General features: G+C 39.2%; 3 protein-coding genes and 2 pseudogenes across 4 annotated transcripts; 4 read left to right on the forward strand and 1 right to left on the reverse strand.

The window, feature by feature from the left end:
- Positions 1–1,661: 1,661 nt before the first annotated feature.
- Positions 1,662–9,567, forward strand: LOC103405294 (uncharacterized). The gene is made up of 10 exons (XM_029097026.2): positions 1,662–2,047; positions 2,710–2,753; positions 3,147–3,264; positions 3,379–3,490; positions 3,963–4,576; positions 5,452–5,758; positions 5,839–6,094; positions 6,770–6,898; positions 7,041–7,484; positions 7,644–9,567. The coding sequence occupies exons 1-10, from the start codon at positions 1,870–1,872 to the stop codon at positions 7,905–7,907; spliced, it is 2,466 nt and encodes an 821-aa protein (XP_028952859.2). The 5' UTR covers positions 1,662–1,869; the 3' UTR covers positions 7,908–9,567.
- LOC103417224 (AT-hook motif nuclear-localized protein 16) lies at positions 8,575–9,567 on the forward strand. The gene has a single exon (XM_008355415.4). The coding sequence runs from the start codon at positions 8,575–8,577 to the stop codon at positions 9,310–9,312; it is 738 nt and encodes a 245-aa protein (XP_008353637.3). The 3' UTR covers positions 9,313–9,567.
- Positions 9,467–11,260, reverse strand: LOC103405293 (pentatricopeptide repeat-containing protein At2g42920, chloroplastic-like; annotated as a pseudogene).
- A 1,702-nt stretch (positions 11,261–12,962) lies between these two features.
- LOC114822811 (U6 spliceosomal RNA) lies at positions 12,963–13,080 on the forward strand (annotated as a pseudogene).
- Positions 13,081–16,431: 3,351 nt separating this feature from the next.
- LOC103405174 (major pollen allergen Ole e 10-like) lies at positions 16,432–19,486 on the forward strand. Of its 2 annotated transcripts, none has more exons than XM_008344136.4 (4): positions 16,432–16,862; positions 18,159–18,682; positions 18,883–18,913; positions 19,023–19,486. In XM_008344136.4, exons 2-4 carry the CDS (start codon positions 18,232–18,234, stop codon positions 19,183–19,185), a joined length of 645 nt encoding a protein of 214 aa, XP_008342358.3. In that variant the 5' UTR covers positions 16,432–16,862; positions 18,159–18,231; the 3' UTR covers positions 19,186–19,486. The 2 variants fall into 2 exon arrangements, with proteins under 2 accessions (XP_008342358.3, XP_008342357.3); XM_008344135.4 differs by having other exon boundaries at positions 16,441–16,862; positions 18,164–18,682.
- The last annotated feature ends 48 nt before the right edge of the window (positions 19,487–19,534 follow it).

Genomic DNA, 19,534 nt, shown 5'->3' on the forward strand with positions numbered 1-19,534 from the left:
TTCACACCTCTATATTGCTATACAGAAAATGGTACTTAAATATCACCCAACCTTGTCAGTCGTATAGTAGTTATAAAGTTCTTCAAAGCACTGAGAATCGGAACAGCCAGTGGAAGAACTGACTATATATTGCCAGAAGGGTCTCCCATCATTTACATATCTACAATGAAAAAAGAGAAAATGCTCACCTTAAAGATAAAAGAGAAAATCAGAGAATTCACTCCAAACATGGCATAATACTGCTAAACTTCTGCATTAACTAATTGAGATTAAGGGGGACACTGAAAAGAAACAGAAAGAAAGGATTCACTTCTACTTGACCAATCCCATTGAAAACACGATGGCTAGACGGGAGAAAATTCTACGCTAGACTTTAGGGGACTGTCAATATATTTCCAAAATACAAGGAACCGGAACCACAAGACCATTCCTACGTCTTCACATTTCCTTATCCAGTAGCCCTCCGCTCCCCCATCACCACACTCGGGAGATTTATCTACTACAACTAGTAGTCGATCCCATGATCTATTAGGTAGAAAATGCAAAAGGTTCAAGGTAGAACGAGAATAGTTCGATAACTTCCTCACTCCCTCCCACTGAAGCACAAATTTAATTGAAAGTCTGAAACAGTTCAATCTTTGCCATGTTCAACGGTCAAGCCAGAACGAGACGGGTGATGAAATCACAAAAACTTATGTATTCATATGGGCAGTAAGAATGGAAACTTTGAGCCATCAGAAGGGATTAGATCACAGTAATCCTTTTCACTATTCCAGTCCATGTAAATGGTTATAACCTGGATCTCAAAGCCCTTGCGCAATTTCCCAACATCATCTGGCAGACTTACTACAAATTCTATCAACAATCAAGAGCGAACCCTAAATCAAACATCTGTGTCAAGCCATGGATTATATGAGATCCCAAACAAAAAGCTAAGAGCATCTACTGCACCAAAATCTGATAAATACTTTAATCCACCCCCCCAACACACACAAAAAGTAGAAATTCTCACTTCGGATTACAAAGTAATTGAACAGCAGAAACTGACAAATATGTGAAAGAAAGAAATTTCGCATCAAAATTGACAGAACATTGAAAGAAAGCAAGGATTTTTAGCAAAAAATTGAATTAATTCGAGATGGGTTGAAAGAATTACAGTGAATTTTGTGACAGAGACGAAGCAGAAGAGCGACGGCGGCCAAGGCGTTCGTTTAGGGCAGGCGGGGAGCAAAGAAAATTGAGAGGGTAACCTTGAGTAGAAGTTAGGCTGGACTGGGGAAAGAGAGCTTGTTCTTTGCCGTCGATCGAGCAAGGTGAGGAGTCGAGCGAGACGACGCGAGAGAGAGGTAGTCTTAGCAGTGCGCTCAGATTTGGGGGGTCTCGCTAGGACCACCTAACGAAGGAGTTAGTGAAAGCGAGTCCCACTTAATACCATTAAACTTAGTCCTGGTAGCCAACAAACAGAGGATTACACTAAAAATTAGTCCAGTCCAGTCCAGTCCAGGTTAGTGAAGCCAAACAAACGTGCCCTAAATTTACTGCCTGGATTAAAAACGAAGGGACCGTCACAACAAAACCCTAACAGCACGTAAGTTTAGTATCTCCCCTTGTTACCAACTTACCACTTCTTCTTAATAAGTCCACCGAGAAAGGAAAAAACCGGGGTGTCGTATATAAAAGCCAAACGTTGGAGAGAGAGGATTTTGTAATGTCGTTTTGAGAGAGAGAGAGAGAGAGATAGGAGTGAGAGACACTGAGGGTTTGGATTTCTGTTTGGCTGATCGGAAAATCTCTAGCCGCAAAGAATTTTTTCTGGGAGTTTTTTTTTCTCGGATTATATTTTTTAGGAGAGAGAAGGGGGAGAGAGGGATGGGGAGCGAGAAGAAGAATGGAGTGGGGGTAGCGGTGGCGCAGTTTCCGCCGACGACGAGGAAGATTATACAGAGCCTGAAGGAGATTGTTAACTGTCCGGAGCCTGAGATCTACTCGGTTCTTAAAGAGTGCAGTATGGACCCGAGCGACGCCGTTCAGCGCCTGCTCTCTTTAGGTTTTCTACAGCGCCACCACCTTTTTATTTTTCAGTTGTATTTAAATTAAATATTATATTTGGATGCTTTGATTTTGGGAAAAGAATGAAAGATTTAATCTTTATTTAGTAATTTTTGTTTGGATGCTGAGAAACCATAGGAGAAGATAAGAAAGTAAAAGAGTTTTCAATGTTGTGATAATGTGGGTTTATTGCCGGAATAATTAGAAGCTTGATTTTTTGTTGCCAGGAAAATTTAGAAGATTTGATTTTTCAGGAGCAAAATTTGGGTTTGCCTGGAATATACTGACCTTCCTTATTTTGATTTTTAATCAAATTTTCAAGCTAATATATGTAATGGTATTGTTTTCTTGTTCAGTTGTAGACGTTTCGGTGTATATTTTTCTTCATCCAAGAAATGCATTAGGAAATTCTAATTTTGTTACTACTTACTTGCCGATTTCTAAGAGTGCTGATATGTAGAAATACAAAGGATTTTTTTATGAAATATTTAAGTCCTAATGCTTCTATTCGATTTTTTTTAGGTTAGAGATGATATAAAATATCAATTTTTGTTTAAAAGACCGAAATTTAACCATGCATTGCACTTTCGATTGAGCTTAAGTTCCGCTGTCTAATGATCTTTAAGGTCATCGTTGATTTAGTATTCTGCAAATGTGTAGATACTTTTCATGAAGTCAAGAGCAAACGTGAAAGAAGGAAAGAGGTACCCTTGCAAAAATGCACCCACCCTTGCAAATGTGTAGCTTTTAATTCGTTCTCCAATAATAATTTTTCATCCACTTTTCTTGTGCGTGAAGCAAACTGTGTTGGTGTTAGGAACACTGGAATTTTTTTAAGGTTAATTCCAACGTTGTTAAATATCATAAAAAATAGTTTTTGGGTAACTGTGTTTCAGGAGAATCTTTACTGTTCCTTTTTTACATGATTGAAAATTTCGGTTTATGCTTCCTTTCCATCTGACTCTCTAGTATGTATTTCAAATTGTGATTAGAATGATGAATAAGGACTCCCTCCTTTTCGGTTGTTACATCATTTGTTCCTTTTCCTGTATCTTTATATTTTATTTTGTTATGTCATGTTATTTTAATAATCCCAGATAAAGGAGACACAAGACACCAAGTCGCGAGTTCACAATGCAGGTTCAAATTGTGGTGCTAGAGGTATTAGTGAGCGTACTGGTGGATGGTGTGGATCAACTCAAACCAGTTCCAATGGTATATTGATCTCATTGTGTAAAGTCACTGTCTTGTAATTGTATGAGTAGCATTGTTGTGCATTTCAGTATTGCATGTTTTTAATTTGTGAACCACTTGTGTTCCTTTTGTTAGAGCTCGGTAAAGCAGCATATAAGGGACAGAACGGGTTTGTTGCTCCTTCACCGCATACTTCAGCTTCTCACTTTACAGGAGGAACCACAAGCCAGCAACCTTCATCTCAGCGGTAAGTTTTAAACTGAAGTTCCAAACTGAAGTTCTAGTGTCATCTGTTTTCTTATATAAGATTAGCTGTGGAGGGGTGACATGATGCATGAGCCGTATGTTTAGTTAAGCAATTTTTCATTGGTTGATTCAGGATAGTTTACTTCCATAACTATGCATGTACAAGGGGTGGGTATTAGAATATTACTGAAAAAAGCAAAGATGGAGAAATGCGAAAGGATAGGAGAGGGGGAGGGGAAGGGGAAGGGAGAGAGTGGGGCGTTTTCTTTCTTTCCGTCAAGTTGTTTAGTTCAGTGGTTTGAACAGGGCAGGTTTCGTTGTTTTCTTTTATTGCTTTATTAATATCATCATACCCTTCTATTATTAAAGTAACTGATTAAAGAACTAGAAGCAGAAACAGTTAGTAAGAGTAGTCAGATGTTCTTATATATCTTTTATTACTCATGCAAGTCATTGTTCAATATCTGCTGCAGTGAATCTTTTAGTACTTCCATAAGGCCAGGTGATGCAATCTCTGCATCTCTACAACCTTCTACGGGAAATCAATCTACTTATGGAACCGGCGTGGGGAATCTTTCAATGGCCGACATTGTTAAGATGGGTAGACAACCTAGCATGGGCTCACATATTTCATCTGATACATCTTTGCATCAGGATGCATTTTCAACAAATTCATGTTATAGCCACGTGGAATCTTCCCAAACAGAGATGCACTCTCATAATCCTCGTGTGTCAGAGATGTTACATAAAACTGGCGATAGTGCTGGACAGAATTATTTCCATGATGAATGGCGTGTGATTGAGCAGCCAACAGCTGCAAATAGGTCATCAGCTTTAAATGCAAATCAATCTAAGTTTTATATCAATGAATCCAACGTGCCAAGGGATTACCAGTCACATAAGGTCCAAGAATCAGAGGGTAATATTAGTGGTGAAAGTGTTAGCTCAGATTGCAATGCTTATGCTTTTGCTTCCAGTAGACAGAAGATGGCGGATGCTTCCGGTGGAAAATCATATTGTGTTGATGATTTGTCTTCCAATTCTAGTTCCTACGAATCTCATAGGTCTGCATATGAGAATGGAGAAGGTAATTATTTTTGTGTTACGTATGAATTTGGGATGATTGTTTTCTCTATTCCAGATACGATATGATAGATCATTGCTAATGACATTCATGATGCTAGAATCTATATCAATCCAGATCATTGTGTTGTAATGGATAACATATAAAACATCATGGTTGTTTTTAGGTTGGTGGCATGGTTTACATCCATGGTTGAATGAATTGCTAGATCTATCATCTTCGGCTGAATAAAACATGTCTCTACATTTCTGTGTCTCATTTTTGTCATTTTAACCTTCTTTGGTTGCATTTATAATTTCACATTTTGTTCTTTTCTATGTTTTGAAAGTTTTGTGACTTGTATAAGCATAAGTTTATCTGCATTTTTATTTGTTACACACTAATAATTTTTTATTTATTTTTGCATGGTAATGCTCCTAGCACTTTGTCCTTGAACCTTCACTAAAATTAGTAATAATAGATGAAGTTGCTTGAGAAGAGTCAATGTGCTTGAGTAGCCAATTGACTCTTTTCGCGAAATAATTTGTTTCATTAGAGTCCTGATACTTTCTCTATCTAACCCTGTTTGGGTCTAGATTTGTGGAGTTGTTGATGTTATTTTCCACCCTTGTCCTCAACCTCAAAGTACTATTTGAAACCAAAAACAGTGGTGCTGAAGTTTGGATTTTTGTTTATGAAACTGCAATGTCTTTGATGAAGGATTTGTGGTTGTTCTAGCGGTGAAAGGTTGCAAACTTACCTTCATGTCATATGGTTAAATGTTTGATAGGAAACAGTTTTGTTTTGACTCTGAAATCTTATTATTGTCAACGTCGAGGAAGAAGTTTATGCTACCTTTTCTTATTATCTTTCTTGTCATTGCTTTTGTGTAATTCCAGGAACTGATATTGGTTCAAATGCGTCATATCCAAATCATTCTGTCTCTAATGATGTTGCTGTGGCATCAGCTACTGTGAGAATGCAACAACTGAATCTAAGAAAGGATGAAGATCAAGATAATTGTGCAGTAGTCCTTCCAAATAATTTGCAAGAATTGGCTGCCGATTGTTCGCATTTGAGTTTTGGCACCTTTAGACCGGCTCAAAGTTCTGCATTGTCGAGCAAGCCATCTGATTCCTTGAAAAATGACTTGGGAGGATCTTCTGCAGGAATAGATGTTATCTCAGCCAGTCGCTTGGATACAAGGCACGAGTCTTTCACTTAGTTCAAATCTATCATATTAGTTCTAATGTCATTTAATCTTTTGGATTTTTTTCCCTGTTCAGAAATTCAGGGTATAATCACGATGAACTTCTTGGATCCTTATATGATACTAGAAGAGCAGCCATAGGTTATGATTTGCCTGTACCTTCACAGCGAGAACCGATAAAACAGAATATCCTTGAAGCAGCCCGTGGATATAGGGACATTACTACCTCATCTCTACATAATTTTAATTCTGAGAAGATTGAAAAAGCAACTTCTGGATTGCCTTTTGCAAAGGCAGATCCCGAATTCAGAAATGTACCTAAAAATGATATGGTAAGAGTTATATTTTCTTAACTTTCTGCATTCTTTTATGCTCAACTTATAAGTAGTATTGTTTGAATTTCTTGAGTAGTTATTTGTATGCATTGGGATGGCTAACATGAGTGCCACATTTTTACTTTTAAATGTTTGCTAAATGGTGATGATTCTAATTGATTTAGTATTGGACCAAGACTTGTTTCTATGCTATGGAATGATGATCTGTATACCTTAACTTCAATGATTTTGTGCTCATGGAGTTGGCTTAATGAATTTATTCCACTTTTCATGGTACCATGGTTTTTCTAAGCATTTTCATGTGCGTACACGTAAAGAAAAATCATGTTGGAGAATACGTATGTCAACATTCTGTTTGTGTAGCAATCCCTACTTGTAACTGCTGTGCTGATATGCCCACTCCTTTGATGGAATTGCAAGTTATCTGAGTGTGTTCTTAAGAAAGAGCATTTCCGGTGTATAGCTAATTCCTAATAGATCTGTTCTCTATCCTTCATGATCATCTATTATCTAATCTCTCTTTTGCCTTCTTCCTTGGTGTCGCCAATCTTCTTGTCAAATTTGTATTTTCTTTCAGGGTTTTGAACATTGTGATTATGCATGTGAGCTGATAACCTTGTGTTCTTGCTGTTCTCTCTCGCTCTCTCTCCCTCTTGAATTTTTTTTTTCCAGGCATATTCAGATTCTGCACGAAGTGACCTATTGGAGTCATTCCAACAGTTTTTGGTGAAGCCACCTGTGCCTTCAAGATATAGCAGTGCAGTTTCTTCTGTGAACAAACCAACAATTTCCATGTCTGAAGTAAGTGATGGGTGACCGCACAATGTTCAGTGCATTAAACCCCTGTTCTTGAATTTGAGGTCCACATGCAAAATATTGTTATTAATTTTTGCGGAATAAATGAAACAAGGCATTGCTGATATTGTGGCATTAAATCATACAGGCTCTGAGACCAGGCACCGTACCTTTATCTGAGGCATGTTCTGTACTTCCTCAGTGTCATACAGCCCGTTCATACGCTCAGCCTACCCTTTCTTACGAACAGTTAGCAAACGGTATGGTCTATAAACCTTCCATTCCTCAGGCTCAGAACTACTCGCCCGTGCCACCAAATTTGCAGCAAGAGTATGTAGGTGGTAGTGCATTCCATATGTCAGGGGCTAGCATGGAATACAACTTCCCACAGTATAGTGGAGCCTCAGTAAGCAGATTGCCTACATCTGCTGCTGCTGCTGCTGTCACTGGTCATGGAAGGTTTGGGGCCTCTAATAACACTCACGGGAGTTTATTGCATAATGCATCTGCTACTCCCGGCAGCATACCCGACTATGATGATGTATTCCGCCCCCAGTATAAAGATGGAAACCATTTAGCTGCTCTTTATCAGGTAGAGATTGAAGCATAGAAGTATTTCGGCGCAATTTTTGTTTGTGCATATTGTTGCTTGTAGTTTGCTTCAGAGCAGTAGTTCAGCATGACTTCTGATTTGATACTCACTGTTTCGGTTACTGATCTGATGATTGGCTGTCATTTCTGTGGATTCCAGAGTTCAAGAACATTGCCTTCCGTTCCAGACAGAGCATTTAATAACTTACATGGGCATAATCAACAGCATGCAGGATATCGACAAGGGCAGGCTGGACAGCTGCCCACCCAGTTGCAGAATTATCTGGGACATCCCGATTTCTATTTTTCCCAAAAGGACGTAACACAAGAACATCAGCGACAACGCCTCAATGATTTAGGCTTAGGAGGATTCCAAGACCTGTCACCTCAGCAGCTGCACCAGATTTGGCAGCGGACCTACTAATAGAAAGTTTCCCCTTTCTCATTCTCTTTTTTCATTTTTTCGCTTTTTGCCATGGGTTGTAGTGAGTTTGGAGTTGCCAAATTAGGGTCACTATAGTTCAGAATCTACGGCGGTTCTGTCTGGTTGTCCAATTGTACATACTCTAAACGGGGAAGTTATCGTTTTCTGCCTTATGCCTCAACGTTGTATCGTAGGAAACTACGTTGGGGCATGATCTTCAATGGGGTAGCCTGCAAGTTTTGTTTCTAGTAGTGAAGAAAGCCTTCTGATTCGATAGTTTTAAGGTTCAACGGAATTCTCGCTCTACCTTGAAGCATATGAAATGTCTGAGTTGGTAGCTTGTGTGCTCAAATAACTGATTTGTGTATGGTTTGTGAGTGATTTAAGTATAATACATGTAACTGTTGGAGAAGGCAATTGACATGAAGGGAAAAGTCAGTTGGGAGGTAGGCAGTGAGAGTGATATTGCAGTTTTGATATTATTAATTTATTAGTGATTAATTTTGTGGTTGGTATCACTTAATCATCTCCTAATTCTGGATCATTCTTTCTGGTTTGCTGCATAAAACTATTGGTAGAAATGTTACTATTTAATCAAGCTTTCTGAACACATCTTATGGTGAATCTCTTGTGACTGCAAAGAGTGCGTGCTCAGACGGGTTTGCTAATGGCGGGCGGTTCAGATCTGGCGGTTCCTTCCGTTGTGTCCAAAACTGTAATTGATCGGAGCCAAGACGCCGATAAAAGTAACAGTCACCACAAGCCTGGGAACGATGCAATGCTTACAGCACCCAAGTTGCCTAAGGCAGTGACACTGGTTTCCGAGGGGGAGACTCTTCGCCGGCCACGTGGGAGGCCAGCGGGTTCGAAGAACAAGCCAAAGCCGCCCATCATAGTCACTCGTGACAGCGCTAACGCGCTTCGAGCTCATGCTATGGAGGTAAGTTCTGGCTGTGATGTGAGTGAGACTTTAACCCACTTTGCAAGGAGGAAGCAGAGGGGCATTTGCATACTGAGTGGAAGTGGCTGTGTGACCAATGTCACGCTGCGACAACCAGCTTCCTCCGGCGCTATTGTGACCCTCCATGGCCGGTTTGAAATACTCTCATTGCTCGGGTCAATCCTGCCCCCTCCAGCCCCTCCTGGCATCACAGGCCTGACCATCTATCTTGCAGGGCCTCAGGGGCAGGTTGTGGGTGGGGGTGTGGTTGGTGCACTCATTGCTTCAGGGCCTGTCGTGATCATGGCTGCCTCCTTCATGAACGCCACTTTTGATCGCCTGCCACTGGATGAAGATGAAGTTGCTGTGGCTTTGCAAAATCAGCAGTACCAAAACGGCCGCCACCACCACCTGGACATCTCGGATTTATATGGACTTCCTCAGAACCTGATCACTAATTGGTAATGTCCCTCCGGAGGTGTAATCCTGGGCATCCGGCCGAACCATGTCAAAAACTTGAGTTGCAAGAAATCAATGTCTGTATTAGTAAGTGGTGATTAATATTCTCCAGATGTGTCATCTCTCCAGTAGCATTAAGCTTTATCGAAAGAGTTTCGAATTCCTTTATTACTCCTTGTTTTTTATTTTCATGTAACCTACATTAAGTATATAAATCATGTAACCACTGCAAGAGCAGCTATATAAAATACAGTTAATCTACTTCACTTCTGTTCTATGCCTTCAGTTCGTACATAAATTCAGTTTAGCGCGCACGCTGATTTCCCGAATGGTAATTTGAAGCTAAATTATCGTAACCTACTCCATTTCCGGCATCATAAACCCCAACTCATCCAGCAAAGAATAGATCTCTGGCGCTTTTTGATGCAGTCTTCCACCGGCTATAAACTCATGAACCTCTCCGTCCACTTCGATCAAACTACATCCTGGTTCTTTCTCTATCTTCTGCTCCTTCATCGAAAGCCTTTCCTTTATTGCTTCCTGAAATTGGCTGGAAGCAGCATAGATATTCGACACAAGCACATAACCGCAGCTGTCATTTGGATCTAATTCGATCACACGTTACTGCTTGTTTTGCCATCTTAATGTTTTTGTGCTTCCTACAAGACGAGAGCAATGACCCCCAAATAATGGCGTCTGCTTTTACTGGCATGTTATCTATAAGCTCTTCTGCATCTTCAAGAAGTCCTGCCCTGCCTAACACATCAACCATGGAACTATAGTGCTCTATAGATGGTTCAATCTTGTAAATCCGTGTCATTTTTGAGAAATAATGCCTCGCTTTCTCCACCATCCCCGAGTGATTACATGCTGTTAGGACGCCAAGAAAACTGACACCATCTGGTATAAATTTCAAAGATTCAAGCCTCGAGAACAGCTCAATTGCTTCTTCCTCGCAACCATTTACCGCTAGACCCATGATCATGGTGTTCCAACAGGACAATCTTTTTTTCAGGGCAGCGTAAAAAACGCGAATAGCCTATTCGATGCTCCCACATTTGCAGTACATGTTTATAATCGCTGTGACAACAATTCCATTAGTTTGAATCCCATTTTTCTTTATGTATTCAAGAATCCACTCCCCTTGTCCAATTGCTCCCAGCTGAGCTGAAGCATTCAACAAGCTCACCATTGTAAACTCACTAGGCCTAATCCTCTCCATCTGCATTTTGCCGAAAAGATCCAATGCCTCGGCATACTTCCCATTCCTAACAAATCCACTAATCATCGAATTCCAAGAAACCGAATTCCTCGAAGGCATTTTATCAAACAGCCTCTTGAATTCACTCACTTCACCACATTTGGAAAGGCCCATGGCCATAGAGTTCCATGCAACATTGTCACATTCCAAGTTCTCATCAAACAGTTCTCTTGCTTCACTCAAAAACCCACAATTTGCATACATGTGTATGATCGTGTTTCGTATAAACTTATCTCTTTCGAGGCCAGATTTTATAACTCTTCCATGATGAGCTCCATTTTTGGCTAGACCATCTTGTGCATAAGCCTTGAAAACTGAAGGGTAAGTCAATCTCTGTGGCTCAATTTCTGAAGCCACCAGCATTTCAGTGAAAAGAGAGATTGCAGTTTTTGGGTTTTGGCTTTCGGAGAAGCCTCTAATGATGGTGTTCCAAATGAAGGGGTTTGGTTCTTTGATGTGTCTGAAAACCATACAGGCGTAGTTGATGTCTCCAGCTGGGGAGGTAGAAAAGGCCAATATGCGGCTGGCGGCGACGGTGTCATTGGCTAGGCCGGTTTTGAGGAGGTGGGCGTGGATCTTTTGAAGGTCTTTCATGGAGGTGCATTGGTTTTCTAGCATGGAGAGGTGTGGACTTTCTGAGATGAATTTGGATATGGAGGTTGGAGAAGTGAAAGAGCAACAACATGGTGTCATATTTCTTGTGGCTCTTGTTTTTTGTTTCTAAGTTGTATGATATCTAATCCTCTTGTGTGGAATATGAGAAGAGATCCTCTCCGGATCTCTTCCACCAAGCCACCAGATCAAATGATTCGAACCTATGAAATTTCATCCAACGACTCACCTGTTTTGACCCTTAAAAAGCTATAATAATTTTAGGATGTTGAAAATGCTAGTTGAAAGTTGAGGGCTTGGTACTTGTGATCATACCCCAAATTTCTACCATGGATTTGATTTATGGGCCAATCTTCCGTATTTTGTGCTTTGCTGGTCGACCGGCTCCTCAAGTGAGTACTGTTAAAATCCACTTAAGGGACTACACAATAAAACTACGTGTACGATAAGGCAACATAATATGCTTATATTGTCATAATTGTGAATTTGGAAAATTGATTTATCAACAAATTGTCGTGCTTAGACAGTGCGGCAACATAAACATTTGTTTGACAACTTGTTTGATGAAAAAACATTTATTTCTTATATCTCTTGGAAAGTGAATTTAAACTAACGACTTTTAGTTTCTACTTTGTTAAAAAAAATCATGAATTTATCTTCATGAGAGAAGTGGGCCGAATAAATGTGGTACACACACATCACCACACTATTATTCCTTGCAAGTGTGGCTTTAAATCGATAGCATGACCTAGCAGTATGGTAAAGCTTCACCTTTGTGCAAGGTATTAGGAATTCTCAAAGATTTAGGCACAAAAATACAAGTTTTATCGATAGACATACTTATCATAGGCTGCTTATAGCTATAATTAAAGACTAATAAGATCTTAGCCTCCAATAGTTTTATACTCCATATTCTCAATCAAGACATTCCCACCAGCGAATACTAATGGGGGATTATGGGAGTAACAATCAAGAACTGCCTTTATTTGGAACCAAAGCACAAAGCAAAACTTTGGATTAATTAATAATCCACATAGGTAGATTTCGAGTTCAATTGGTCGAAAGTGCAAGCTATTGGATAGGATTTTAGACCCTCCACTTTGAGGACTTATTTCGCCAATTCAACTCACTTTGTTAATACAATTTTAATGGGGTTTTGTTTTTGTTTTTAATTTTTTTTTTTATGTAAAGTGAATAGTTCATTGGTTACATGATCATATACTATATCAATTTCAATAGCATTCATGTGAACTTATTGCATGGTGGTGTTATATGGTTGACGCGGTGAATTATAACATTTTATTGTCACTTTTAATTTTCAACATAAATATTGATACTGCGAATAGATAAATCGACCATAAGATCCTACATAAAAAGTGAATGTACCTAACGACTTGAACAATTAATCTCGTGTTATTTATTTTTATTCAGTTCACATTAATTAATTAGTGCTATGATCATCATAATTAAACAAGAAAGACTTGGATTCGAAATTGTGCACCTTTATGCTTGAGCATTCTTTGGGCTTAGAATTGAATCGAAGAGAAAGGCCTGCATATAGTGAAAGCACTGAAGGGGAAGACACGCTACTCCGACATCGACCAACTCTAATAGTCTAGAAGAATTTATAATTCATATAAGGGAATTGTTTTGGCATTCCAAAAATTTCATTCTACACTCTTCTATATTTGGAAAGAAAAATACACTTGTGAGGAGTGTAAAATAAGATTTTTGGAGTGCTAATAACACTTCCCTTATATAAATGCGACCAACAGTAAGGTTTGTCCCTTTGGGGGGGGGGGGGGGGGGACATTCAATAAAATTGGAACAATATAGAGAAGATTAACATGGTTCTTATACAAAAGATGTTTGGCATAAATCGAGAAATTGTTTCAAAAGTTGAGCTTGAGTGCCAAAGGAACACACTAGCCTAACCAAATAACATTGAAACGATAAATAAAAAATTAGCATGGTTCTTATACAAAGATGTCAAGCATAAATCGAGAAATTGTTCCAAAAGTTTGAGCCCGAGCCCAAAAGTATGAACATATTAGCCCAACAGATTAATGCTCAACTACTTAAGTAACAAGTTTCTCTTTAATCTTTCGTCGTTTTGTTTCAAAGATTTTATTTTCATAACTGAAATTTGCAATACTAGCACCTCCCTCCTACCATGAACAAGTTATGTTAGCTTAGAGCAGTTCCATCGGGGAACTGATAGGCTGACACCCAGCCAAAATAATGGCCTGGAACCCAGGCTTTCCACTCCAGCCCAGCAGATAGGCTGGCAGCCATGGATGGAGCCAATCAAGGCTCATTGGGGGCTGATGCTCCCAATCAAGTAATTCGTTTGTTAAATTGCAGACATCAGTTATATAATATACACACGTTATCTTTGTAGTAAATATATGTATCTAATGTTCAACATACCTTCATATTACTTCACTCCATAATATGAGCAAAAGTGCTATTGTCCTATCATTCAAACCAAAAAACCCTCTCCCGCCTATCATGTAGGAATCTTTTTCTCATCATTTTGCCACTTTCCACTACTAGACTGAAATTTTTGTACCATTGGAATTGTGATACACCATCATTTGAAATCATCCCTATTATCATATTGGGTATTAAGACATCCTATAATAAGGTATTCTTAGATATTTTTTGGAATGCCCTTATTAAAAGAAATTTCTAGCTTCGTCCTTGCTGGCACCCAGCCCAAAATCGACAGACCCATGGGACGGCCTATCTGACATCGTAGGTGGCGTGCTTGACTACCCAGTCAGGGTTGGGGCGGAATCCGCAGGTGGGGATGAAGTGGGGGTTGTGGAGATTGGGCTCGTAGACGGCGAGGACTAAGCGGCAGACACGGGGAACTAGGTTGAACTCGTCGAGAGTGGTGGATGTCTAGGTTGCGTTGTCGTTGGCGCCGATGTAGGTGGAGCGCCGCCACACCCAGCGCATACATCCCAAAAGACTGTAATCCATGATTCTCTCGGCTTCCAAAAACTCGCAATCCAGATCAATTTGCCTACCAATGTCTATCCTAATTAGTACAAGGCTAAGAGAAAACAATTCCAAAAAGGGGAAGGGAGGGGGAATTACTCAGACTTACTTTATAAGCTCGTGATACCATTTTCCTTGGAGGGGAAACCAAGGTATAAAATATCGATGATATCGGAAATATCAGTAGTCTAAAAACACGGAAATATCGATGGAAATATCGGGATATTATCGATATCGATAAAAATAATATGGAAATCACGGAAATTGTAAGAAAAACTTGGAAATTTTTATTGAAACTTTGCAGGATATTTATTTAGTCAATTATCTATTAGTTTATCACAAAAAATTGGAAGGAAATGCATTGCATGATGGATTTAATTGATTTAAGTTGATTATATAGTGAGCTGACAAACATTGTGAGTGTAGAAAATATGTAGTAATTAATGAAAGAAGTTTAAACACACCATAATCATTTATATATAATGAATTAGTACAATATTTTACACTTTATGCATTGCATAGTAAGATACATGAGTGACTTAGTACCACATAGAGTTCCTATGAGGTTCAAAATTTTCACTATCTTCATCATCTCTATGTGTAGAGTGAGTGTATTGTGAAGAGTAATAATCAAATGATAAATCCCCAAAATAGTTTTGCATGTAATTGTCAACATGCCACCCATATGGATCCGAGATTGGTTGACGTTGTCCATATGCAACTTTTTGTCCATGGTCTGAAATTGTCAAAAGTAATTGTAAAAGTTGTCAGCAAGTTCCTGAGTCCTGACAGGAACCACACACACACACACACACGCACACAAACATCACACACGCAGAGACACAGAGACCTCAGTCTTTCTCTCTTCTCTCCCTTCTCCATTCTCCCACACACACACACACAGATCTTTCGATCTCTCTTTTCCTTCTCCCACACACACGCACAGAGACCTCAGTCTCCCGATCCTTCTCCCACATGGCCTTCTGCTCTTCCCTCTCCTTCCTCCTCGTTCGCGTCTTCGGCCTTGTCGGCACCGTCTCTCTCTTGAAACTCTCATCTCTCTCTTTTCTCTCTGCACCAAGACCCACATACACACACGCACACCATCACACCTGCTTCAGGAAGACACCCACCTCGTCTTTCTCCCTCTCCTTCTCGTCTCTGCAACTCGGCAAACGCAGGAACCCTCCGTGCGAGTTTCTTGAATTTCTCCGGTTAGGTAAGCTTCGGGTTTACCTCTTTCTGTTCTAGATCGAAGCTTAAATGTGAAATTGAAGTTCTATCTCGTGTTTTTGCATGGTTTTTGGGATGAAATCGGCTCGGGAATAGGCACACCCATCTTCGGCAAGACTGTGGGTGTCGACGAACTTTCCAAACACCTCCGACCGTTTCATGGCAAACAAAAGTTATAAAAACATTCCTCTCGTTTTCTATTTCATTTTGATACCTAGATCGGAGTCTAGGGTGCTCTTTTACAGTCGGCCGGAGCTGTAGAAGCTCCGGCGTTCTTCTCCGATTTGCACAGATCCAAAATTTTGCGATATTATTAGTAACGCGATATTATCGATAATATCGCGATATTTTGACGAAAACTAATTGGATAACCATTAAAATATTGGTAACTCAAAAAACCGATAATATCGGCGAAATATCGCCTATATTATCGACATTTAAGACCTTGGGCGAAACACAAAGTTAAGATCCAAGTCCTTGAGAGTTATGATTTCATCAATCTCCCCCTCAGGCTTATCAGTTGTTCGACCATGGGAGGATCCTTTCAACACAACCACGCACTCCATACCACATGCCATCGACATTGCAGTTTGGTTTTTTGGATGGGATAAGGATGGAAGATTTTAATAAATTATTATTATTTTATAATAAAAATAATAATATTTTAATAAAATTGACTAGGCTATTTTTTGTTAGGGGTGAAGATGCTTTAGCCTATTACTGTTCAATTGGATCTATTACTGTTCACTTGAGTGGATAAATACGCTGAGTGCTGGTGCAAAGTCTTTAGAGGTGTAATTGCTCTTAGAAAACATGCTCTACAACAACACACCTGCAGGGCTGCTTGCAATGGTGGTTGGTTGGTTAATGGGGTTACCCAGACAAAATGGTGTCAAACTTAAAAAAGAGAGGCATAGAAAAAGAGAAAGGCAAAATGCACACATCACCACCATCATTACAATCATCACTTACCAGCCCACAGACCCAAACCTAAAGTCCGAGGGATTCCTTCCCCCTCTTTCCTCAACCTTCTTCTCTTCCCTACCATTTCCCTCCTTTTTCCACCCATCCCTCCTTCACTTGCTGCCACCTCCCTACATCTCTCTCTCTCTCTCAGAGGTGCACATGTACTTTATATATGTAAAAATATTTTTAAGTGCTTGACAATTGACAAAGCTTACAAATATCCCTTCTTTTCAACAACAACATCATTGATGCTTCTCTATTCTGGGTTATATTTGCTCCTCTTTCTTTCTTTCAAATCAAACAAAAAGTAGGACTAGATTGGATCAGAAGAACAAGAAGCAGAAGTCACCAAGAAGAAGAAGCAGAAGCAGTAGAAGAGGAGGAAGTGAGCGAAGGCACCAAATGGGTGGAAGGTTTATTTATCCTGTAATTCTAGGCTCCTGCTTGTTCCTCCTGTTGGGTAATTTCTTCTGTTCAGGTGACTTCCTTTGTCTTGTTTTAAAGTTTGAGTTGCATCCTTTACAATTTTATATTTGGTTTTTCTTATTTATAATTTGTCATGGCAGCATCTATCATTTTCTTTTGTTAATATATTTGTAATAATCCCATTTGCTTCTTTTTCTTTTTTTTCTTTGTTTCTTTCTGCCTTTGACAAGTGAATTTTAATTTATTCTTTCCTCTTCCCCATTTACTTTCGGCTCACTAGTGATCCATGTAAGCATTGGACTCTTTTTTTGGTTTGAGATATGAGATTTTTATGAATATATGTGATGTCCTAGCTCAGATTGTGTCACTTCAAATGTGGCTCTTGATCTTTGTTCTTTGTTCATAATTTATTGCTTTATAATGCTGCTTATCAATTGTAATCCTAGTAGACCTAGCTAGTTCTGTTTCTCATTTTTCTTTCTTTAAGTTATACATTTTCTTTTTGTGGACAAAAAAGTTAATTTTTCATTTTCCACCCTTCTAGATATAGTTTTCTTGATGATGCTCTCTCCTTTTTCTTTTGTCTTTTTCCCTCGGTCAAAGTAGGGCTTAGAGTACTATCTGTTTTCAAATTTTCACAATGGCTAATGCTCAATTTAAATTTTCCCTCGTATAGTTTTTCCTTTAGTATTTATTTTTAATTTCTTGTGGTGCCTAGACTTGGATAGAATAACGCATATAATTTAAGGTATGTATGAAGGTCGTTGTGATTTTTATTTTTTATTTTTTGGGAGAATTATAAGGGATTAGACATGGAAAATTTATCCGAATTGATCCTACTATTTGTTTTTTTTTTTTGTTGAGAAATGCAAGGGAACTTTTTTTTTCATGAGTAAAACTTCTAACTTTAACTTGGACAAAATTATTATTTTCTCCTTCATACCAGCTCAAGTGGAAAGGGATGTCACCTAACTCAGTTCAACATTTTACTACCTTTTTATTGTTCCAATTCCTTCAAGCATTTACATGATTACGTTTTGAAAATATCAGTTTTCCATCTTTCATCTTGGTAAGACCCCAATTGGGTAAACACCCTACATTGTACTAAAGTCACTGAACTTTTCAGTTTTTACTAGTGCAAACAGAAAACTTTACTATTAACCCTATTTCCAAATTTAAGGATCAATTGTTCAACTAGTTGTGGTGGCTTGTGAAACTATTAATTTATAGGTTCTGTTATATTTTTTGAAACCAGGAACCACACCATCGGATTTGGCACCATTCTTTCAATGCTCAAAAATTGCAGAATACAAAAAAGTAAAGCTTACTTTAGTTTTGAATTTTCTAGTACAGGTTTGAAGGTGACAAAAAAGGAAAAGAACATTGGACACAGCAAAGAACAAGACCAAGAAAATAAAGGGATGAAATTCCCTAAAACCCTAATTTCCACCACCCAAAGAGACATCACTACTCCAATAACAACAGTCCCTACAATAACTCCCACAAATCCCACTTCATCAACACCAATTGTGAACCCTAATTCCAATCCAGCTGATTCAACATTTCCTGTCACAACAACGCCTAGCATGACCCCATATACTGCAACAACACCATCACCACCTGCATCCACTGGTTCAAGTTGGTGTGTTTCTAGCCAAAGTGCATCACAAATGGCATTACAAGTTGCTTTGGACTATGCTTGTGGCTATGGTGGCACTGATTGCTCAGAGATTCAGCCAGGACGAAGCTGTTATAATCCAAACAATGTCCGGGATCACGCTTCTTTCGCATTCAATAACTATTATCAGAAGAACCCAGTTCCAAATAGCTGTAATTTTGGTGGAACCGCTGTGATCACTAGCACTGACCCAAGTAAGTCACCATTTTTTACTTCCGTTTTTTTATAACTTTATGTCACACTGTAAGGACTTGCAGCTCAAGTAATTAAAAATGTTTATCTTTTCAACTGAGATCCTGTTTTCAAATCCCCCTCTCCTAGATTTTGCTTGTATAAAAAAACTTAACGTCACACTTTCCTTTATTTAATTGTGATTTGACAACACTGTTTTCAGGTACTGGGACGTGTCAATATCCATCCACTAGGTAATTAGCTCGCTCTCATCTAACTCTGCTTTCTCAGGTTTTTTTCCTGCTGCCTTTTTTAGTTAGAAAGATCAAATTAATATTTTGTATATGTGCATTGGGTTTGCAGCACAAGTTCATCAGTCTTGAACACAACAAATACGAGTGGCTCCACTGTGTTTGGTGCTGTCCCTTCTGGCCCTACTACCTCAGCAGCAATAGTAGCTGCAAACTCCTCACATGGCGTGCACAATTTGTTCATCGTGGCATGTTTTCTGGTGTTAACAACATAAAATTTCAATACATGGATGGAAACATTGATTCACATCTTAGTTTTGAATTGAGATGAATCTTGTACCAGTGAGTTCTTATTGAAAAAGGCGGGGGGGGGGGGGGGGGTGTGTGGGGGTGAGAGAGAGAGAGAGAGAGCGAGCGAGCATAAATGTGATGGATTCATGTAGCTAAAGGCTAGAGCTGCAACCATAAGGGTTTTAATTTTTGGCAGTTTAAGAGCAGCAACATACATCTTGGACCACCTGTAATTAACGGCCTTTGCTGGTTTGGGCTTTGATCTAAAATTGGTGCTTGGTCATAGACTCATAAATCTTGTATGTACTTCGTAGTATGCTACCAATATTGACA

The sequence above is a fragment of the Malus domestica genome, chromosome 17 (genome assembly GCF_042453785.1).
Source record: "Malus domestica chromosome 17, GDT2T_hap1".
Classification (NCBI taxonomy): domain Eukaryota; kingdom Viridiplantae; phylum Streptophyta; class Magnoliopsida; order Rosales; family Rosaceae; genus Malus; species Malus domestica.